The sequence below is a fragment of the Malaclemys terrapin genome, chromosome 14 (genome assembly GCF_027887155.1).
Source record: "Malaclemys terrapin pileata isolate rMalTer1 chromosome 14, rMalTer1.hap1, whole genome shotgun sequence".
NCBI lineage: Eukaryota > Metazoa > Chordata > Testudines > Emydidae > Malaclemys > Malaclemys terrapin.
This window is the reverse complement of record NC_071518.1, coordinates 34,277,456-34,302,118: the sequence shown is the minus strand read 5'-3', so window position 1 is coordinate 34,302,118 and position 24,663 is coordinate 34,277,456. Positions and strand designations below refer to the sequence as shown.

Here is a 24,663-nt window from a genome sequence, read left to right as displayed (position 1 = left end):
GAGTAACTCCTTCAGTGTGCCAGACCCCCTGGGGATCTTGCTTTTCCTCCTGGGTAAGCTTCACTGCCTCCTTCGACTGGCCCTCTAGGCCTGCAGCACTCCTGCTTTGCTTGCCCCGTGAGCTCCGTTCAGCAATTCCAACTGAGACAGACCCCGATGGAGACTTGTCCACTCTTCAGGGATTAATGGACCTCGCCAAGCATTTGCAGTGACACTCACGCAGCATTGTCAAAAGAGCAGCATTTATTTATTAACTGGAACACAGCATAGGAAGTCCCTAGGGTAACACAGAGAACTGAAGTTAAAGGAGAGTCCATTCTGGTTAGCCCAGAGCCCAGCCAAGCTGTAGTGAACCCCTGGGTTCAAGCTTTGTCTGTCTCTCTGCCTGATCTCCTTTGTCAAACTCCAGGTGTGAGCCCTGACCCCTTCCAGCAGCCAACTCTTGCCCCCCCCACACCTCACATGTCTCCAGCCTTTTGGTCTCGAGCTGGGGGATAGCTGTTCAGCTTCCCTAAGGAGCAGCGGGGAAATCCATATCCCTCTGCGTCGTGGGTCGCTAGGTGTCAATGTGCTGGGGATTGGATTTGCCATTGTCTTCTCAGATGTTTCACTGACATGGAAACTAAGGCCCAGACAGCTAGGCAATACCCACACCTAAGTGTCTCAGCCTGCCGGGAAAGCAAACAGTCCCCTTCCACCCAAGGCACATAGGGGAAACTGAGACACAAACTGGCCTCTCAAAAATATTGAAAAATATTCCCACCTCGTCACAGGGGCCCAGACACTCACTCTCTCAGTTCCCCTCTTCCTGCTCTTCAACCCAGCCCTTTGTTCCCTTCATCTTCTCCTCCCACTCTCCCATTCATGCTTTTTTCAAGCTGAACTCTATGCCTGGAATGACATCCCTCTTCCACTGTCCCTAGCATCCCTTTGTCTCCTCAAAATCCCGTTTCCTTCACCTACCCTCCCATATTGGCAACTCCAGGAGTTCTTTAACTAGTGAACTGCAAGAAGCAGATCACAGACTGTTGTGTGGACACCCTGTTTCCCATTTGCAGTCATGCGAGCAACCTCTCCTCCCACGTGTGGGTGTGCAGGACACCTCACCTCCCACACACATCCTACAACATCTGTGTGACAACTGCAGCACTTGGAGCATGGCAAATAACATTAGGAAAGTGCTGGTGCATTGTTCAGAATCCAGCGCAAGGAGTGTTTTGTTCTTTCCAGAAAAAAAGTTAACCAGACTGGCTCTTCATTCTATCACCCTCTCTTATCTATTCCTCTATGTCCTCTGAACCTGCTTCTCTGACACCTGCTCCCCTCTTCTGTGTGTTTCCTCTTCTCTTGCAGCAGCACCTCCTAGCTTAGATCCTTCCCCAGGACAGGTAGCCAGGCTCCTTTTTTTGGGGAATAAAGCAGCTGATAACAAGGATGTAGACCAGAGTCATGTGACCTGCCAGCTCTCCTTTCACTATCAGCAATGGTCCTGTGGACCACAGTTTGAGAACTGCTGGTCTGACCATCTCTTCTTCCACTACCTCAATCTCTACTTAAAAGTATTAGCACTCATACAATTCACTCAGCACGAAGTACTATTCTTTAACCTTGCCCCCTCGTTCTCCTATGCTCCTCCTTGATCTGCTCCATGTGTTTTATGACTGCAACCAGTTCTACAATCACCTGGGAGGTTAAATGCAGACAGACAAGGACATTACCACCACTCAGAGTGGGTTGTTAATTGTGATGTGAGACAAAGTATTAAACAACGTGAGAATCAGCAATGGTTTGCACAATGGCAACAGTTGCACAGGGTTGGGCTCACTGGCAAATTATCACGCTCTTCTTGTCGCAAGGCAGGAATTGAATAGACTCTTGTCCATGATTCTAGCCGAACAGGCTATTTTAATTCATAAACAATGACAATGCATGCATGCTTTTCTCTTCCTCCATGAATCGATTTCTTTTATAAAAGTGGCAGAATGTGCAGTACATTTCAATGTAATCCTATAAACTTTCTCTTTCTGCTCTTTGAATAACTAAATAAAAATAAAAATAATAAAATAAACTGAAACCAACAGAGAAAAGCACTGAAGTGAGATTGAGGTTAGTTACATGTTCCATTGCTGGATGCAATGGACATAAATCTGTGTGTAACAACTTGTAAGATGGGCTGAATAATATCTCAAGTGCCCAAAGTCATTATCATTTAACCTACTTTTATACCTCAAATTATAGAATTCACTTTTTTAAAAACTTAAAACACTTCTCAAAGCTATACCAATGTATGTACACTGTACATCCTGAGGAAGTTTCGACAATGCATGCTAAATAAATGAGCAACATGGAAAACATTTAGAATGTTTGAAAGAAAGGATTCGCTACTACTGAACAGCATTAAGGAAAGACCAGTTAGAGAAAAGCACCATAAATAGGTATATTGTTTTGGAATAATACACAAGTAAAAATATTGAAGTTGGCATTGTCCTGCAATTTGAGAGATGGATGGGAGTTTTCATAGAGATGTGAATGTCCATTAAAGACAATCAGATGAACTACCAGTTGGCAAATACTAGAATATACAATAAACTTTGGACAACATGACTCATAATTCTTCAAAGCTGCACTAAATGCCTACTCTTCGTCCTCCTATTCATTAACCTGACAAATATTTTAAATGATCTCTATGAGAGGCGGTTCAAGACATAATAGATACTTTCTGGTGATATACTGTGTAGATCAGGGGTCGGCAACCTTTCAGAAGTGCTGTGCCAAGTCTTCATTTATTCACTCGAATTTAAGGTTTCACGTGCCAGTAATACATTTTAATGTTTTTAGAAGGTCTCTTTCTATAAGTCTATAATATATAACTAAACTGTTGTTGTATGTAAAGTAAATAAGGTTTTTAAAATGTTTAAGAAGCTTCATTTAAAATTAAATTAAAATGCAGAGCCCCCCGGATCGGTGGCCAGGACCCGGGCAGTGTGAGTGCCACTGAAAATCAGCTCGCATGCCGCCTTCGGCATGCGTGCCATAGGTTGCCTACCCCTGGTGTAGATCATGTGCCAAATTTTCAACTGCTCAGCACCCACAATCTGGGCCAGATTTTCAGCAGAGCTCAGCTCACGCTTAAACAACGAAACCATGAGCAGATTTTGAAGTGGTGAACATCAAACACCTCCCACTGTGACACTTATGGTCAGATATTCAACAGACCTCAGCGTTCAACAGGCTCAAAATCTGCCACTTATTTTGGTCCCTAAATGGGAGCTAAGCTCATTTAAAAATTCTAGACGGAATGTAACTGAAATGCACGCACGATGCACTGGAATCAATATATCATAAAGGGAACCCCCCAGACCGCTGTGGATATTTCAACTTTTTGATAATGGTCTACTGCCACCTTGAAGTTGTTAGTCTGTAAAAGGGAATACAACCCCTGACATGCAGCGGAGTTATTTGTCAAGGGAACAATTTCCAGCCTGCTATTGTCCCTGAGACCAGCCAGTATATCCTTGATATTTCAAGATTTCTATAGGGGGATGACAAATGCATCTGACAGATGGTCCCAAAAGCAGACACTAGTTAAAAATAGAGAACAATGGCAAGCGTACCAAGAGATGGCAAGCGTACATGATTACAATGTGTTGAATAGTTCCACTGTCAGTCCCTGAATAATACCCTGGTCAATATTCAGGATATTATGCAAGAAGAGATGGAAATTTTTTAAAATGTGTAATGATGCGTCTCTTGGTATCTTTGCTGTTGTACTTCATTTTACAGCCCTCTATATAATTTTTAGATCATCTCTGCGATTTTATACAGAATAGTGAGATAATTTACTCAGACTTTTTGTTGTTGTTGTTTTATTGAAATCTCCTTAGCATACAACAATAACAACATTACGTATGGGGCTCGTACACAGGCATATAAATGAAAATGATGTCTTCAGTGATCTCTGATTGCTCCATCTGAAGACTCATTTCCTCATCATTGTGTCCACTGAGCTCTCGTGTTTACCCAAATTTCATATTGTGCATTATAAAAAGATTTGCTGAAGGCCATTATGTGGCTTCCAAATTGACAGAGAGGAATTCTGTTCTTAGTCATGGAAATTAACAACGTTCCCACCTGACCTGGAAAATGTTGCAAGATATCATCTGAGCTACCTAACCCAGGCAACTACACTTTCTGTTCTGTGCACACATCTTCTGTTATCTGAATTTTGTACTGCATTGCTCAGTTAGAGACTTTATTCATATTAGCAAAATAGCTTGCAAATCCAATTAGTCTTAAAGAAACCTGATTCTTTAACTCATTTGCTGAAAGTGCAAGGCAGGCTGTGGTAATTAGCAGGTGTTATTTTCAGCATCGTTGGGGATAGCATTTTTCTCCAAAAGCAGAAGACAGATTAGTTTAGTCTCTGGTGCAACAGCCAAATATTTAATGTTACAGACTTGGAATGGAGAAGCTAGTAGGGGTGTGAATTACTGAGAGATCATGAAGTCAGCATCCAAGAAAGCTTCACACATCTAGGTGTTGAGATGATAGAAAACTTTTGTTAAACCATTGGGAAAGGGAACAGTAGAAAATGCTACATTCTGTCATATCTAGGGCCTGATTCTCATGCCTGTCAAGTCTAGGGTTGCCATATTTCAAGTTCCCAAATAAAGGACGCTGCTGGGACGGGGGGAAAACTGGATGGGTGGGTGTGTACTGGAAGGGGGTATTTGGGGGTGGTGGAGGGATGTGTGTACTGGAAGGGGGTGTTTGGGGGTGGTGGAGGGGATGTGTGTACTTGGGGAGTATTTGGGGGTGGTGGAGGGGTGTGTGTGTGTGTGTACTGGGAGGGGTGCTGGAGGGGTGTGTATGCTGGGAGGGGGTATTTGGGAGTGGTGGAGGCATGTGTGTGTACTGGGAGGGGTGCTGGAGGGGTGTGTGTACTGGGAGAGGGTATTTGGGGGTAGTGGAGGTCAGTCCACTCAGTCACCCTCCTTTGACATACTTGAGAGTGTTCGGAATGCAAATATGGTGGCTATGGTCCATTATTGTTGTCAGTGGCTTCTGATATCAAGTGGAAGTAAGACTGCGTTGAGTGTCTTCCGCTTACATCATGCACAAGCGGACAGAGAGCTGAACATAGTTCTCAATGGTCAGCGAATAAAGCATGATTCACACCCAGTTTATCTACGGGTCACACTGGACAGACCTCTTACATATTGTGATAATCTTACAAAGACAGCAACTAAGGTCAAAACACGCAACAACCTGCTTGGAAAACTGTCCAGAATGACATGGGGCACCAACACCCAAATGTTACACACTTCAGCCTTGGCACTCTGTTACTCAGCGGCGGAGTATTGCACTCCAGCGTGGGTTCGCTTGCCTCACACAACGAGGATCAACGCACAATTTAATTCCACCATGCATATCATTTTAGGCACACTTAAATCTATTCCTCTACCACGGTTATTGGTTCTCTGCAATATTCCTTCGCCCAGTGTTCGCAGAGAGGAAAGTGTAGCAAAGCTCGTGACAAAATTGTGTGATATGCCACATCTACTGCTAATTAAAGACTTGCTTAATGCACCATATGGTCATCTGCCCTCATGTCACCCGTTATGGATAAGTTTATTGGGTGAGGGATTTACAGTAAAGGACATGGTTCGCAGAGAAAGTGACAAATAATTATCTTGTCTCGGACCTCACTCAATGTCAACCCGGGTTTGATTTACTGCAAAGGCAATGGAGCCTTCCAAACCAGTTTCGTACTGGACATGGAATTTGTGCTGCAGTGGAATTTCGGTAGCGTTTTAGAGACAGTCCACTATTTCAATGTAGGCAGCCATGACATGTAGTGTTGAGGACTGCAAAATGACTCCATTTCCTGGAGATCTTCCTGCCTTGAACATCATTGATAAGAACACTGTGTCTTGGCTTGACCGGACTGCATATGCCAAATAAATGAATAAATACTGGTGTGAGTGGGGCTGTTGTAGAGGAGGAAAGACACAAAGAGGGGAAGGGGATAGAGTATCAAAAACAACAGAAAATTTAACCCAAAAGTTTGTTACCCAAAGCACAGGAAAATGAGTTTCTGAATGACTGTCCCCCCCAAACTGCACTGCTTCCAAAACTTTAAAGAGCTTTTCTTCTAGCATTCTGCACCCAGCAGGTACTCTTGTTTTAATTTGCAACATCTGATATACTGCCAGCATGATGACAGAATGTGCTGGAGAACATCTGACCCTCACAAAGCCAGTTTTCATCTCGGTTGGTGCTAGCATGTGACATATTTACATTAAAAACCATAAAAAAGGGAAAAAAATAAATCTCTTCTATTAATTAAAGGCAACCAGGCATGAAATACTGATGCCCCCACATTTCTACAATGAGTGAGATTGTCTTTAAACTCTTTTTTCACAAGGTGTTTGTCACCTTGCTGGAGGCTCCCATTCTGATCTGCCAAACCATCTGATTCCCAATATAAGAACCTGTACTCATAAAAGACGGGACCTGTTGTTTACAGTCAAAGTGCCAATCTATTGTTCTGTTAGAAGGTAAGCACATATTTGTGTATGGTCAAACATGCATCTACTCTACTCTTTTTCATGTGCCAGTGCAGATCCCAAATTTGGGAACATACATAAGATTGTGTTGGGCTAAGTAGTGGCCTGATTTTCAGAGGTGCTAAGCACTGGTAGCTTCCATTCAAGTGAACAGGAGTTGCCAGTACTCTGAAAAGCAGGTGATAGGTGCACATTTGTACACCTGTAGTCCTGCAACCAAAAGGGCCAAGAAGTGAAATGTAAACTAGGGAATATTTTAGCCTTTCAACATCCAAGAGCATTAACTGATTTTCTCCAAATGACTCAAAGAATTGGAAACTTAGAACAAAATGTTCCCCTCTGGTTATCATTGTGCACCTTGACTTAGCTCTTCTGCTCTGCTCTCTCTATGTGCCAACGGAGCTCCATGGAGATACAAGAGAAAAATATTGCCCTTCGCAATTGAATAATTTCCTCTTTATTATCTATTCACACATGTAGAATCCTGGCATTAGAAACCCATTTGGATAGCAGCTCATGTACTAAACTCCACTGGGTGACCAAATATGAAGCGATAACTGTCTATATGTGGAGGGATTCATAAGAAATACAAGGACAAATACATCCCTGGAGTACAGAAATGATTTCCGAGGAAGCTGCAGCAGAGATTGAACTGACCCAACGTCCTTTGGTTTTTACGTTTCTTACAGTGATTTAGTAGTATGTTCAGAGCAGGGCCGGCTCTAGGCACCAGCAAAAGAAGCTGGTGCTTGGGGCGGCACATTTTTAGGGGCGGCACGGCCAGCGCCAGAATGCCGCCCCTGCCGCCCCTAAAAATGTGCCCCAGCCGCCCGAGCTCACCTCCGCCGCTGCTCACCCTCCCTCCCAGGCTCTCAAGCCTGGAAGAGAGGGGGAGATTCCAAGTAGCTGCAGCGCGCGAAACAGCTGATTTGCGCGCCGCTGTTCACCCTCCCTCCCACGTTTGAGAACCTGGGAGGGAGGGGGAGACTCTGGCCGCGGCGCGGGCGCTGCTTCTCCCCCTCCCACCCTCCTAGGCTTGAGAGCCTGGGGGGAGGAGGCAGGGCTGGGGATTTGAGGAAGGGGCAGAGTTGAGGTGGGGCCGGGGGTGGGGTAAGAAAAAAATGGGTGGGGGGTGGAGGGGCAGCCAAAATTGTTTTTGCTTGGGGCGGCAAAAATCCTAGAGCCGGCCCTGGTTCAGAGTAATGATTGGCAGAGGGTATATGCAACTGTAAATCTCAATTACTGATACGTTTACTTTGGCATAAATATTGCTCACAAATTAAATGGGGAAAATAAAGCCGGAGTTTTAAAACATTATTTTATTAAAGGGCAGTTTTCTCTGCTTTAAAACTTGAGCTAAAAGCGGTCTCATTTAAAACATTTGAAACAGTATCTCAGTCCTATAAATCTTCAACAGATTGAAAAAAAAATCTGCCCCATCGACACCTTCTCACCCTGCTGGTTTTCATACATATCAGGAGAAAAGAGCTTCTGATTTCCCCTAGACTGTTTCTATGGCAACCTGTTTTGGTTACAGTAAGTGAGCTCATTAGTCCATGGAGATGCATGACATTGACACCCAGGAACTCTCTATGTTAAGTTTCAGGCTGTGCTTTAGGGTAGCTCTTATATTTGTCTTGACTTATACTTTAAAAAAGAAAACCTGAAACCCTTCTTGTCCTCCATCTTTTACCGTCAGGACAGAGGGCACTACATTGTGCTATGCAGATTATGAACAACTCCTGCTCAGGACTTCAAATGTCCACCCAGTGACACTTAACACTTGGACACCTCTCAAGTTCCCCTGCACACAGAAGGCTGGCCACTGGAAGTCTATGGTTATCCACTTGAGACCTCCTCAAGACCCTGGGTAAATATGAATCTGGGGGTGATTTGGGGTGCTCTACTAACCTGTGGTGGACATGTGTAAGTGCTGGAGACTAAATAAAGTAGAAGCTTTGAGTGAAAGCACTTTTGTTTGCCTGCTTGCATCAACTATCTATTGGCCGTACGGCCGTCTGCCCTCTGATTTATTTCCTGATGCCTCCTCGCAAAGAGTAAAGTTACCAAGAGCGTTGGGTTCAGCAACATGCCGGGTAGCAGCTCCTGAGATCTTTTTAAAAATCATTACTTATTTATAAACAGACGGCAAGGGATGCTGTCAAGGTAGATGAGGTCTCAGCCATGACCTGCATTTTTATTACATTTATTTGCAAGTGCCATTCAATTCTGTGCTAGCAGCTGCTTCAATGCTATTTCTTTTCTTATGGACGATTAATGCCTGCAGTGCAGTCCTCAGCAGTAGCTCAAGTTTCCAAGCCAAGGTGCACAGTCTAACAACACCAAAAGAAGCTACCTTGGACAGCTCAGTGCTTGCATGCAATCCCAATGGCCAGAATTTGGCAGGCCCTTGTGTGGGTGTGGAGGAATCAGAGACCCCTCTTCCTTCATTCTTCCCTGCAGTACGGAGGCCTATTCACTGCAATCTCCTTGCTTTCCTAAGCTTGGGACCTGTCTCACACGCTGGGACACAAGCTATCTTGAAAGAGATGGAGTGAGACGGTGAGGGCATGCCCCGAGCACTGGCCAGCTATGGAGAGGAAGATGTGCTGGTCTCCCTAGCACACTCGGATGGACCGGCCTGAGGTCTGAAGTGGTGTCTGGCCTCCTGGTGCTGGCCCTCTGTGTAGGGCTGAACATCACAATTTTCACTCTTTGAAGCATATTTCCAACTTATCAAAATTAAAACTTTGTTTCCGACTTCTAGTTTGAGCTTCTAGTTTCACTTGTCTGCTTGTTCCATGATACACTATGAAATAAACAGTGTTTGAGAAAAGTGGCTACACCAGGTCAAGACACAGAACACATAAACATTCCCCAGCAGCACCAGGGTAGTAAAAAAGGCTGGTTAACAAACAAAACAGATTAGTCTATTAGAGCAGCAGTAGGGTGCAGAATGCAGAAGACAAGAAGATACTACCAACCTGATCTGATTGGTTTGCTCATCAATGGCATCAACAGCACTCTCCACAGAGCTCAGCAGAGACTGGATCTGGTTGGCAGTCTCCTTCAATAGGAAACGGGTCACAAACTGGTCCACGTTGGTCCCTCTTTCGTACACCTGAAAAGAAAGGCGCAGAGTTCAGTGATAAAGTGCCAACGACTTGGGGGGAAAGCATCTGTAGAAACTGGCCCCCAGGAATCATGCTCCTTTCACCTAGAGTGACCAGATGTCCCAGTTTTATAGGAACAGTCCCAATATTCGGGGCTTTGTCTTAAGAGTCACCTATTACACCTCAGCCTCTATCCTGATTTTTTACACTTGCTATCTGGTCACCCTATTCTCCACTCTCTAGGCCGCCTTCTCCTACTGGACATAAATGGAATGTATGATCATTCTCAGCAATTTCCATCTAAGTGATGGGGCAAATGCTCACAGAAGAGTGGCCTTTCCATCTCAGATTTTGTTTATGGCAATTTCTAGATAGAGCTCACTTTGCGCATCTCAAGGTGTGACACTGGTTTGCAGAAAATTCATCCCTGTGAATGCTGAGGGCAGGCCCAAATGTAATACCAGGAATGGAAAGTTCCCAGTGAAATATATTGCTATAAGATAGGTTCAATGGAAGCTTCATGACAGGATTATGGGGGAAAAGAGGCTGTTTGGTTTATGCTAGTCATGTGCTGAAATTCTGAAATAACGTAATGACCTATTTAAAATAAAAATGGAAAAAGTTACATTATTCTGATTAACTAGAGTCTTTCTCCACGTTTTCTTTTCTAAATTACTGAATATCTCCAGGAAATGTATATCTGTTTGATGAGCTGGGTATATCCATATGGGTGTCCAAGTACCTGGTTGCTGTGTGTAAAAACAGTAATTTCTGGGTGTTACTTCAATTGCCAAGAAACTTTTTCTTCTGACTTCCCTCTCCAACCCGTGCAGCCATCTGACTGGCAGTTATCTGAATGGGTATAATAGCCTCTCTAGATACAATTGTGTATTCCTCATTCTTTGCTCTCTTCACAGCCTTCTGCAATTGCCCTGACGCTTGTGCAACCGGTGTGGTTCTTATGCCCCAGCCAAGTCTTCGGGAACCCATGCTGGATGTGCAGACCTGCTTGTGCACAGAGAAAAGGGGCAGTGCTATTTCTTGTCCCAGTCTAGAACACACGCAGGGGAAGGGCTAGTACCTCTGTCCTCCCTCAAAGCGGTACCCTGCAGCCACAGAAGCCACTAAGCTTCTGTGGACCTGAGGATGCAGCAGTGGCTCCAAGAGGTTCTGTCTGTAGCCATCTTGTGACTTGGGATGGGAAGCATCCTGACTCCTCCTCCCCATGCGAATTTCCCAGTGCACAGCCCGGTTACTAGAGCTGTATAATGGAAGAAGCATTTGTCCAGGAAAGAGCAGAACCCCCCTCCTCTCCTGTTAGTTAATTGGGGCGGACAGCAGAAGACAATGCAGCTGTTAACCTGTCACCCTGGGAAACTGATTAGTTTATTGCAATGCAAACGGGCACCGCGGGGAAAGGGGTGCTGCACAAGAGGTGCCAGGCTGCCCAGAGGATTCGGGGGGCCTGGGGCAAAGCAATTTCGGGGGCCCCTTCCATAAAAAAAGTTGCAATATTATAGAATACTATATTCTCGTGGGGGCCCCCGCGGGGCCCGGGGCAAATTGCCCCACTTGCTCCCCCCACACCCCGGGCAGCCCTGAGAGGTGCTCACAAGGCAGCACTTGCAAGCATTGAATCCTTTCAATGGATTGGGTGCTGTAATTTCCCTGCCCTTTGGAACAGTGATTTATAGTAGGCTTGCAATGATATGCCATGTATCTCCCCAATTTGACTCAAATACATATATAACAGTCTGCATCTTTCCCCCCCTTGCCGTAATCACTTATCTCAGTGGCACATGGGCAGCGCTGATATAGTTACAGAGTCTGTCACCATTTCCAGTACAAATATACCTCCCTTCTCCAAGGGGTTCCAACCCAGCTGTATCCATTTGCTTTGATCTGACACTTGACGAATAAGGTCTCAACCTGGGAGTATAAATTGCTCCATCCCCCAATTCCCCCATGAAGTGACATTAAACTCAGTTCTTGGTCCACTTGTTCCTGGAGGGCCTCAGACTGAGGGGCCTTTGGGCATGAGGTAATTCTCTGTGCATAGTTTGCTGTTGCTTTCTGCTTCCATAACACTTTTATTGTGGTCAATATCTGTTCATCAGGCAGAGAAATGTGTCAGAGGGGATGAATGAATATTGTCTTTTAAGTTACATTCTGCAGACCAGTAGCCTAAATGTTGTGTTGGGACTTATGTTTAATACATAAAATTCAAACTATAGTTGGATAGTGCACATGTGACTTTTCCAGTGGTTTTACATGCACTGCATTCCCTAACCAGCATTGCCAACTCTCCCAATTGCATCATGAGTCACGTGCCTTTGGCCAGATCTGGTGCCGGTCTCACTATGGTGCAAGATGCTACCGCCTCTTGTGTGAATTTCAGCCCTGCCTTGGAAAAAAATTCTTCTGATTGGCTGCCTTCCTCACTTGCCCCACCTACTGGGGAAGAGCAGCCAATTAAGGATGCTGCAGGATACAGTCCGAGCATTTCCCTTTTCCCTCAGGCCCAAAGGGAGTGTCTCTGTGGAGGGAGAGGGAACAGCTGACATCATTCTCAGGGACGGCGGGTGAAGTGGGGGTAGAAGGAGCAGCCCAGCAGCACAGGAGCTAGTGAACAGGAGTGGCTAACAGGGGAGTTTTGTGAGCGAGCTCTTCAAGTGAAGGAGGAGCGATTACGTGACGTTTCAGAAACGTTCATGAGGAAGTAAGTGTGATGGGTTGGATCACAGAAACCCCCTGGGAGCTGCCACCCAATGTGCCCAGACTACCTCTGCTCCTGCTTTCTCTGCCAGCTCAGGACTCCTACACCCTGTCTTGCTGAGCCAGACACTCCCGTCTGCTCCAACAAAGACCCAGGGTCTGAACCACGTGCCCCAAAGCTGCAGGTTTACCTGAAAGCAGCTAACAGAAGTGTTCCTGTCTTTAACACTCAGATGCCCAACTCCCAATGGGGTCTAAACCCAACTAAATCCGTTTTACCCTGTATAAAGCTTATGCAGGGTAAACTCACAAGTAGTCTTGGCACATCAGTTGGCAGTTCCCAAGGGGGTTTCTGTGATCCAACCCATCATAGGTACCTGAGAAACAAAATATAGGGGGCACATTTTTACAAGTGACTGTGAAATAAGTACCCCAAAATAAGTCTCTACTGTACATATAGCACTAAGGTAATTGCACAGCAAACTTGTTTATCTGAATGCATAAATCACCAGTTGGACACAAATGACTATTTGTGAATGCCAAAAACATTCCATTTGCATGAAAATCATTAGGCTTGCAATTGTGTGGGAGCATTTCTGAAAATCTGGACCACTCAGACATGATCTCGTTTCTGATCTTTTTCTACATGAGCCATTGATTTCTTAGCTCCCTGAGGATGACAGCCTGGCATTTCCAAAAAAAACGCTCAGACGCTTGCATTTTTACTTTTCTTTAAAAGAATTTATATTTTTGAAGTGAAGAGTTGAAGGAGGACTAAGCTTAGTGAGGAGTTTTATGATTCATTAATTTCAAAATCGACTGCACTTTGAAAGTAATTACTTTCCAGGGCTTAAATGTCATTTTTATTGAGATTTTTATTTTAAGACATTGGCATCTCTGGGTAATGTTATTGGCTTGTTAAGATCATTTGAAACACAAGCACAGCATTTGAGTTCAATAACATTGGGACTGACTGGATGAGAACACATTCGTCAGTAAAAATAATCTCCACCAGGTCAACTGGTAGGTATTTAAATACCTGATTCAACTGGATGGCTCAGGGGACACTTGAAAGGCTATGGAGTTCTGGGTTGCGAGGCTGCTGGTCTGAAACCAAACCAATCTGAAGGCTGTTTGGTGGTTTCACTTTAGTCCCCTCATCATAAAAAAACACCACCACAATTAGCATCCAGTCTCAGCCGAAGAATCAAGAACTAAATGTACGTGGACATGAGACTGAATTCTCCGCCCATCTACAGAGGTAGCCAGGCCCTCTAGAAGATGCATACTGCCAGCGCAAGATGGGCAAGCTGAGAATACTCTGCTCCTCCCAGTGTTCTGTCAGGGGAAAAAGAGAGGCTATCATTCAGTGTAGCTGTCAATTCAGCGCCTTCACCTGCCCTACAGTCACTTATAAAACTGGATGGTTTACATTAGTGCAGTTTGGAAACAAGACACTTTTAAACCACTTAGTATTCTTGAAAAAAGAACAGAAGTACTTGTGGCACCTTAGAGACTAATAAATTTATTTGAGCATAAGCTTTCGTGGGCTACAGTCCACTTCATCGGATGCATAGAATGGAACATATAGTAAGGATATATATATATACACACATACAGAGAACATGAAAAGGTGGGAGTTGTCCTACCAACTCAAAAAGGCTAATTAATTAAGAGAAAAAACTTTTGTAGTGATAATTAAGATAGCCCATTACAGAGTTTGACAAGAGGTGTGAAAATACTTAACATGGGGAAATAGATTCAATATGTGGAATTCTTGGTATCCCCTTCACTGTCATCCTGACTGTGGGCAATCTTAGATCATTACATACGCTCCATTACCACGGTATAGGAGTGCCTCTGGTCTACCGATCAGCTTTCTCTCCAGCACATATCCTAATGTACCTATTGTGTGGTATCTAAGGCAATGTTCCCGGCAAAAAAGTGTGTGCGTGTGTGTGTATGAGAGAGCGCGCGCAGTGGGATAACTGAGACTAGGCAAGGTCAACACTATACCCACCGGCTGGAAGTTGACCTTGCCTCGTGAACCTCACAATAGAGCTCCAGTGGCTTGCCTCCACTTGGATTTTACAGTGGGATAACCAGCTGTCTGGGAGGCAGTACCAGAGCCAGATCCCACAGCCTAGAATGCCCTGCCTTGTAGAGTCTTCTCCTGACCTCCTTTGAGAGCCTGACACAAGGAGACGCAGAGGGGTGGAAGATCATCCATGTGATCATTCGTCACAAGGAGGACTCCAGCATAGATGAAGGGGAAGAGCATTCCAGAGATGTTGGCTCTTGGCAGAGAGAGCCATGCCTTTTCTCATCTCTAAATGAAGATGTGGGACAGTCACCAGTTCCAGCCCTCCCATCTCCATTGCTGAAACAGGATTAAAGACAATCTCTCATCTGATCTTGTCCCAGGGCTGGGTTCCACTTCAGCAGAGACTACAAATGCTACCAGACTGGCAGGGGGTTTGGTGATGTTCACCAATGACTCGGATAAGACTAATACACACACACACACACACACTTTCACTATCTGATCCCAGTGGGTTTTGAGCCCAGATCTCCTAAGAAAAAGTTCTGTGCACTAAGATACCATCTATTTATGGTACCATCTATTTATGGTGTGATTTTTAAAGCTGCCAAAAGGACTGGATCACCAATTCCCATTTAAGTAAATGGAAACAGTGTGATCCCCCAAGTGGCTATGAAAAATCTTAGCTCTCTTTTCAATCTGTAAAGGTATCAATAAGCACCCATCCCATGCGCTAGCCCCAAACATGCACCAGTATAATGCATATAAAATATATTTAGCAGATTAGCTTGTCTTCATTAATAGCAATTAAGTAACTATGAAGGAGTGCAAGAAAATACACCAATTTACTAAATAAAAGCTATCTACATGTTCCTCACTAAGATACCTCCCCTAATTTCTAAGGGTCTGATTCAGTTAGCCACCCCTACCCTCTGAGTATTTTAGGTTCTGAGAGATGGAAGCCCTGAATAACTTCAAAATGTCATCCAACTGGAAATGAAACTACAGACGTTTCCTTGGGTGCTGCTCACACATTAGAATAGCTTCCTTTGGGGATCCGCTCTGATCTCCTCTGATCTCTCTGTCCTTTAAGGTTCTCGCCCTTTTATCTGTTGCCCAACTGGGACTGAAGATGTATTTGAAGCCAAGATCACCAAATGACAAGACTGTTTGCTCTTGACAAGCTTCCAAGATGTTTGTTTTAGCAGCAGCACTTTATAATTGAGGTAAAGTTGCCTCAGACATCTGTCCTCCTCTTTCAATCTACTCTCCATTAGGAAATCTTCAAACTTCCAGCCGTGATTGTTACGCTGGTTACTACTATCCAGTATATTTCATGTACTGTAGAAAAGAGTCATGCCAGGTGTTCCCAAGGTTAAGGTGAATTGGAAGCATCAGAATGTTAATCTCAAACACAGTGATTAAATAACACTGTCTTCAGGCCTCCTCTAATTGATGAGATGTGCAGGCCACCCCATCTCCAAATTGATCTCAACTTTGCAGAAAGGCACACAATTTACAGGTGCAATGCAGCATTTGCAGAGCCCATTAAAGGGCATTCTTATTTGTATTAGCACCTAAAGGACCCAGCCAAGATACAGGCTCCATTGCAATATGTATTATACACAGTAAGAAAGAGTCCATACTTCAGAGAGTTTAAAATCAAGAAAGGGGTGAAGAGAAGAGATCAACACCACCCACATTTTACATACACGGAGCAGAGGGTGGAATTTTCAGAAAGTCTCGAGATCCATAATTGCAGCCAAGTTTTCGGAAGAAAACATCTCCCAGTTTAGGCATTTCAGAAAGTGAACAGATTTTCAAAAGAGCTCAGCACAATTCACACTGAATTCTTTTGAAAATCTAGTCATCCATGTCACAATGTTCTGGGTGTTGAGCACCCAAAAAAAAACCCTGTCCGTATTTAGATGCCTAAATGGGAGCTGAGCTGTCCTGAAAATCTGCCCCTAACTGGGGACGCTGAGCACCTGAAAATCCAATCCCCCAGGATTTGCCTATGGTCATACAGGAAGCCTGTGGCAGAAGCAGGATTTCAACTCACATCTCCTGAACCCCGGTCTAATGCCTTGACCACAAGACCATTCCCCGTTTCATGCAGCCTTGGCACTAATGGACCATAGCAAGCAAACCTCTGGGTTATCAAACCTCATGTGCAGTATGCAACACAGTATTAAAGAAACCCTAGGAAAGACATTCAAGGTATCCCTGAAATAAATACTTTCAGTGGATACTAGTAATAGCCAACATTTTGAAGAGCAGTTGAATTTGAATGAAAAACTTGCAAAGAGGTGAAATTTAAACACAGTTCTGTCTTTTGTATTCCCAATGGTAACTGCAGGAAAGCAGCATCTTTGTTTCTTCAGGTTGTAGCAACCTGCATGGCACTTGTAGGGATGAGCACAGTTTGCAGGAGGGAAGATTTCAGGTGAGAACTAAACAGAAGATGAATTTTTTAGGGAACCAAGATTACATTTTCACACAAATACCTTACACAAATAAAGGAGGAGAAATGCAGAAAATATGAATCCATAGCAGAGATTTCCTTCAATGGAACCAGTTCACCATGAAGTTAATTAAAAAAAAGTTTTGCTATTCCTACTTGTTGTACTAACACATTTCTTTATTAGCAGTAATTACAGCAAATCTAGTCTTTGGGAGCAAAATACTTTGAGGCATTATCTGTTTTACACGTTGCTAATCTTAGGGATTTTCTTTTTAAGAAAAAGTTTATTTAGAGAGGAAATTTTTAAAAAGTACCCTGCTTTCATATGTGGTTTGATTCAAAGCCCATTGGAAAGACTCACTGTCTTGAATGCGTTTTGGATTATGTACATAGCGCTTGACATTTTCAAGCACTAGATTGTTCTGGCTTTTGTCTGATTATTAATTATTTGTATTACAGTAGCACCCAGCGGAACCAATTGAGATGAGGGCTCCAGTTGTGCTAGGTGCTATACAGACACATAAATAAGGGCAGTCCCTGTCCCAAATCTTACAATATAAATAGACAAAACAGAGAAAGGGAAGGGCAAAGTGACTTGCTCAAGGTCACATAGAAGGTCAGTGGCAGAGCCAGGAACAGAACTAACAGGTCCTAATTTCCAGTTCAGTGCTGCTATTTACTAGACCATGCTACCTCCAAATTAGTTTGGGTTATGTTTGTATTCTGGTTCTTTAGCAGCATTACTGTTTGTATTTGCAGCATTACATTTTGTATTATTTGGAAAGATATTTAAATGCCACCACGATGAATGTGAGAACAGAGAAAATTAACAAAGTAGTTCAGTGGAAAGGGGGGAATGAAACTTAGGACTCCTGGCATCTGCTTCTAGCTTTTCCAGTGATTTGCTATATAATGTTGGGTAAATTATTTCACTTCCTCACTCGTGAAATTGGCATGACAATACTAACAACCTACCCCGAAAGGGTGCTGCAAGATAGAATTGCTTAGACCTTGGATGAAAGACATTACAGAAATACCAAACTTTATTTTAATCACTGCATTTACAAAGAAAAGACAACTCTTTGAAAACAGTCATTTTTCTTTACCCGTGGAAATGTATGAGTCTAACACACTGCTCATAAACACAATTTCCACCTCTTCCTGCTTTATTGCGATGGGTAAAACTGACAAACTCAACTTGTTTTTAGAATAAAATGGAATTAACACAATTAACATTGATTTAATGAGATACTACATGCCAAAACACCCTTTAATCCATGTGGGATAGGCTCATTACAATAATTTCAATGAAACTGCATGGACTAAATTGGATTCATTGGCACATCTCATGCTCACAACAGATAAGGCATGAAATGGTTTTTCACAGAGAAATGAAAGCATGAAGACACCACGGGTTTTGTTATATTATGTAGGGCTTTTCAGACGTCACTGGTTTGCTATCAATTTGAAGGAGTTGGTTCATGTAATTGAATGTGTCATTTCCAGATGCTGCCAGCTATTTCCCCAGGCACGTATTGACTTTACAAAACAAAAGCAAAGGTGGGAAAGTAGGCAGAATGAGATGAGAACTGCATTAGGGTTTGTAACCTGGAACTTGGGTTGGATGTATCAATTAGGTGCTACGGCATTAAAAAATAGTACACGTCTTGTCATGGGAATTCAATAACTAGTGAAAGAATTGATACAACGTGCTTAGCACCTCCCCACCACTCCTATGTATTATGTCCGCTAGTGCCCAGAATGTGTTAAACACAATCCAAATAGATACCAATCCCCTCCCCCCATTTTTTCCATGTGGACTGTGAATTTCCACAAAGTTTAAAGAGAGGGAGGATCACAGTGGAAAACTTCAAGGCTACTGCCTTAAGAAACTTGCAAAGAGAGGAGAGTGCCGTATCAAACAAGCTCTGAATATTTACAGAGGGAGCCCTCTTCTGTTCTGCACATATTGGCTCAGTCACAAACACTCTTTATTCAGCAAGTCATTAAAATATGCCAGCTGCCTGGCTGGACTCAGGATAATTAAAACATACCAGATGCTGGGCCAGATTTGGAGTCTTTCAGCTTGATGAAACAAAGAAACTGAAACATTTGCCAAGGCAGCCATCTCCTCTCCCTCAGAGAAGTTTCCTAGAGCTGGTGACAAATATTTGAGACCAGCAATGATTCTACCCCACTGTTCCTTCAACAAAGCCCACTCGGTCTATGGTTCTAATTTCCCCAGGTTCAAGCATGAAAGGGTGTTGCTCTTATTTGAAAATAAAGGTGGTTTGAGATAAGAGATAATCAATCAATGACAAATAGCCTCCTGTCTGGGAAAATCCCTGAGAATTATTTCCTGCCCTTCCTGACAGAGATACCCACTAAAACTAGGATTTCTTTCTGCATAAGGAAGCACCCCAGTTATTCCTAGATTAGAAATAGGAGAGAAAAATCTTGACTTTTAAAAGTAGTCTCTGAAAATATAAAGCAGACACTCTAGCAAAAAAATTATAACACATTCCATTGCTCTTTGGTTCAAGAAAAATTCTAACTCTGTGCTTTCAATAAGAGTCAGATTGTTCTCAGACAAACAGGAGCATGGAGCCTTTAAGGCAAGTTATTCTGCTGTTAAAAAGGCTTGATCTGACACCGTTAAAGAGAGTTTGTCCATTGACTTGAATGGTAGTAGAATCCATCCCTAAATAAACAAGATGCTTTTCCCACACTGGGGACAGAGATTTACAAGATCTTCAAACCACAATATCCCTTGCATTTCGGGAGATATGCTTCTGTTTAAAGCACTGGACAATTTTCCCATTTCCTACCAAATCACCAATATGACTTTAGAACTTGCAGGGGGCTGTGCCAAAGAGCTGTATATTTAGGGTCAGATATGCAAAATGTTTAGGTTGCAAATAACCATGGGGCCTGATTCCCCTCTCCCTTACAATAGGGTTACCATATTTCAATACTGTAAAAAGAGGACACTCCACAGGGCCCTGGCCCCGCCCCAACTCCGCCCCTGACCACACCCCAACTCCACCCCTTCCCGCCCCAGCCCCGCCCAAACTCTGCCCCTTCTCCAAAGTCCCCGCCCCAACTCCGCCCCCTCCCCTGAGGACCCCACATTCCCCCTCCTCCCTCCCGCCCCCCCTGGCTGCGCTGGGGAAGTTGCTTCGGCCCCCGCTGCGGTGGAGAGCAGCGGGAGCCGGGAAAGTTGGAGCCCGGGGAGGAGGCAGTCCCCTTACCATGCCTCCCTATTTTCCCAGACATGTCCGGCTTTTTGGAAATTCCTCCCGGACAGGGATTTGAGGACCAAAAAGCCGGACATGTCCGGGAAAATCCAGACGTATGGTAATCCTACCCCAGAGATGCCTCCTGCCCACCTGCCGGACCCCCCAGGCCTCACCCCAGAGCCACCCGCTCTCCACAGGGCCCATCCTCAGCCTTCTCCTGCCTCAGTGCCTCCTCTCCTGAAAGCCTGCCCTCCGCAGCCCCCACACTCTCCACAGCCCCTGCCTCAGAGCCCCTCACCCCCTCCCATAGCCCCCACCTTCCATAGCACTCCCACCTCAGTCCTCCCCTTCACCTCCCTCCATAACCCCTACCCTTTATTTCCCCACCTCCTCCCATAGCCCACCCCTCCACAGCCCCCCACTCTCCACAGCCCCTGCCTCAGAGCCCCCCACCCCCTCCCATAGCCCCCTACCCTCAGATCCCCCCCACCTCAGAGTCCCCCACCCATCACCTCCCTCAGGGGAGCCTCCACCCTGCTCCCAGTCGGACCCGGCAAGGCTGCGGCAGCTCAGGCTGCAGGAGGCGCTGCAGTGTGGGCGCTTCCCAGGTGGGGAAGCTCGGGCTCCCGGGAGCCGCCGCACGCCGAGAAACTTTCCCCTGCGCCAGTACCTGCTCCCGGGCAGCGGCTCCGCCGGGGGGAGGCAGCCCCGGCTGCACAGACTGCTGGTGGGGGGCTCCTTGCACGGCCGGGACGGAGGGGGGAGACTGAGGCTCTGCCAGAGCCGCGGGGGATGCTCGGAGGAGGGAGAAGCGGCCACGGGTCCCCCGCACCAGCAGCTGGCTGCAGAGATGTCACCGCTCCTAGCCGTGGGGCGCAGGGTTGCAGCAGCACGGGGGGTTGCAATCTGCAGGCTGAGCGAGCTGACACCCCAAGAGGAGAGGGGGCAGTGGGTAGGGTTATCATACATCCATATTTTCCGGATATTTTTATATATTTAAAAAAATCCTCCCGGACCGCAATTAACAACTGAAAAGCTGGATATGTCCAGGGAAATACGGACGTATGGTAACCCTACCTTACAACAGTTTTAATCTGGTATAATTCCATTGACATCAATGAATCAGTGCAATAATCTTGCATTTTTTTGCATGTATTGTTAACCCAATTACATATGAAAATTGCATGCCCAAGTAGCATGCATTTGGTGCAAAAATGCATGTAACCATGCATAACTAGTCATTCAGGCAAAACGATTGTGCATTTGTGTGCCTAAAGTTTTTAAAAATTAGATTCGATGTGGGTCATGCACTCCTTGTGCAGTGCCATTAGGGCAGATACTTGTAAATCTCAGTGATAAGGACACCACACAAAAAAGACAGGATAAATTGCTTTTAAGAATCTTCCCGATCTTCATGTTTTCTAGCTAGTGTTAGCAATATTTTAGCAATGCTTGATCATAGACATCATAACAGGTCATTGTCTAGTGTACAGTCTTCAGAATACACAGCCATAATGGAATCATTACCAAGAATGGTGTTTGGCACTACAGAAGAAAATGGCAAAAGGTAATCTGGAAGATCATTTGGAACATTAACAGGGTAGAGTATTTGAAACCCACAGATAACTGTGCTGTACAGTACCTTGTTGTGTTATGCATGGAGGAACAGATGCTCCCCTGTATGGCCGGTTGACCCATTGTCATCTGCACAGCCATCCACAAAGGGCCTCGAATGATGTAAGGTTCTTACGGGGGCTTTCCTATGCATCTAGGTAAGTTTCACCCAATACTACTAAGAAACTAAAAACAGCATTGCCAGAAAGAGCCTCATCTGCCCTCATTACTTCTTCACCTTCTAGTAACAAGACGTAAATTGCTTCTCACAATTGAGTCAAAGAAGCTGATCAATAATACTGTAGTACGGAGAAGGCAATAATGTCCCATGTGTTAAAAAGCCTTGTGTGAATGGAAGCAGAATGCTCAAGTGCCCACAAGATACACAGGGTTAGTTGAATACTATAATCCTTTCAGACAAACACACAAAGAGATTTGGGGTGACTAACAGTTTAATGGGACAAAAACAACAAGGAGTCCCGGACTCCTCGTTGTTTTTGTGGATACGGTCTAACACGGCTACCCCCTGATACTTGAGTTTAATGGGACCTTAGTGCCTTTGCACTATTTCTGCCAATGCAAGAACAGGCAAAGAGTTAGTGTCCATCTCAGCGAGCTCTGCTTTCCATTACCTTATCATTCTCCAAGGCATGTGAAAAAGACAGGAGCTCCTATTCACACATCATCAATTTGCAGGGTTCCCGAGATGGCTTCAGTTCACCACCCCAATGGATCTTTAGTTTGCTCATCTCAACTTTTTCCAATGTCCTGCCATTAGGAACTCAGTTCTGCAAGGCGCTGAGCGTCTTCAAATGCCACTGACTTTACTGGGGGTCGAGGGTGCTTAGAACATGCAGAGAATGTTCAGCCTCTGCCAGTATTGGTCTCTATATTAAACTGTGCCAAAGGGGCCCCGATGTAGTAGACATGGTGTAGCAAAATTTTGAAAATGACGTCTATCAGAAAAGATGTATATTTGGTTGGCTTTGTGCAGAGAGGGGCCTACAGCACAAAGTTCAGATCCTGATCTGAACTTTCCCAACATTTGAGGGTGTTCATTTCAGACCCATCTCTAGCTGAGGCTAATGCATGTGCAACAATGGCAATTTAAACCAAACACTACTAAGAAGGAGGATTTTAATCCTCAATAGTAGCTGTTCCAATAATCCAATCTAGGACCATAGGTACTATCCATCTAGAGTGTATTGAATGAGCCCATGATCAGAGCTCTTAGCATTCATTAGATTCTCATTAAAGGACCCAGGACAAGCCCAATATATCTCCATTCATTTCTTCGTAGGATACCTGCCGCATCTCTTAAGATTCACTCTGTGCAAGTAGCATGAAGCTTTCATTTATTGTGCTCAATCAAGGTCTTCTGCTTTCAATAACCAGCTGTTCTCCCCTATTGCTATGTACGGATTTCAGCTGCTGCACCTCATATTGCAGTTGACCACAAGCACAAGGGAAGTATTACAGACGGGAAGTCCAGTCAGCGGAGTGGGCTAAAGTGGACCTTAAGCTGGACAATATGGTTGACTGGATAGGCACCAGTCCTTATCCAACTATTCTTACTTCTACGGAGCTCAACACTGAACTGGGAAAGTCACAAGGGATGAATGAGGAAGCTTTTGAGGTGTGCTGAAATATATATATATATATATATATATATCTTTTTAAAGCTTCTGTGGGTTGGGGTGCCACATGAGGTGCACAGGATTTTCCAAACACCATGTGAATCCTTGCTAGCAGACCATGCATCTCACATGCACATATCTTGCAAGCAGCCATGAGCCATGCACAAGTTGATGTCAGGAGTGGTGGGTGAGGACCTTGTGTTTGATGTTACTTACATCCCTTCACATCCCCTTTGGTGCCGTTTTCCTGACAGGCACAGTTCATCAGTCCAGTTAACCAGGCCCTTAGAAAGTTTTTGTTTTTTCTATCAACCTTTTCCCACCTGTCTCTTTCGTATATGATTAGAGCTCAGCAAATACAAAAAGGGAGAGAGAAAGAATTAATTCTGGCAGCTTTCAGCAGAGCAAGGGCAGCATTGAACTGTAGGAAGACAGGCTTCCCTTACCTCGTATGCTGAGTCAGTGTAAAAGGATTTTAATAATCAGGGACAAATGATCAATACAGACTTGTGTTTTTGTTAGCTACTTTTAATTACTAAAAAAAGAGATGACAACAGAGTGCAGGCCCAGAGATATCACTCATTACAATTTATTTAAACACACTTTCGCGCAATTCAAATAATTGAAGTTCCATACACACACATTTCTCTTGGTTTATGACAAAGATTAACTAGGGTCTATTTCCATGGCAACCAAAGTAGTTCAGAGATCTCAGAAGAACTGAATGGGCTTCACATCCCCCACGCCCCAGTTGAAAAGAAAAAAAAGGAAACAATCCCAAACCCACTAATGCAAAAAAAAAAAAAAAAAAAAAAGTTAATGAAGAAACTGGTTGAAAAGCCAATATCTTCTACTTCATCTCATAATAAAATATAATATCCAAACAGCCCCCTCAGGCCATCAATCGTTTAGATCTGGCTACTGAGCTTTTTAAAAAAAATCCTCTGAGGAAAAAAAGGCCACATCTTATTCATAGCCTCCTTCCCCATAAATGAGCTTTTTCAAGCTGTTTGGAAAATCCTGTGCACCTCATGTGGCACCCCAACCCACAGAAGCTTTAAAAAGATACAGACAGACAGCACACCTCAAAAGCTTCCTCATCAGATGCCTCTCCTCTTTACCAAAATTAATCAAATCTCATCCAGCATCAAGCCCAGAACCTACAGAAAAGACCATGAAAATTCACAGGACTTTGTACCTTTAATTCAGAAGAGTCTCCATAGATCAGCATAACTACGGTGGTGGCAGCTACTCAAAGATGAAAATACAAC

At 44.3% G+C, this 24,663-nt stretch overlaps 1 protein-coding gene across 1 annotated transcript in view; it reads right to left on the bottom strand.

The window, feature by feature from the left end:
* Nucleotides 1–24,663, bottom strand: part of NECAB2 (N-terminal EF-hand calcium binding protein 2) — a 298,228-nt gene that overhangs the window by 54,673 nt on the left and 218,892 nt on the right. Inside the window, exon 6 of the mRNA XM_054049452.1 lies at nt 9,554–9,690. Coding sequence (XP_053905427.1) covers nt 9,554–9,690 — 137 coding nt within the window. The remainder of the gene's footprint in view (nt 1–9,553; nt 9,691–24,663) is intronic.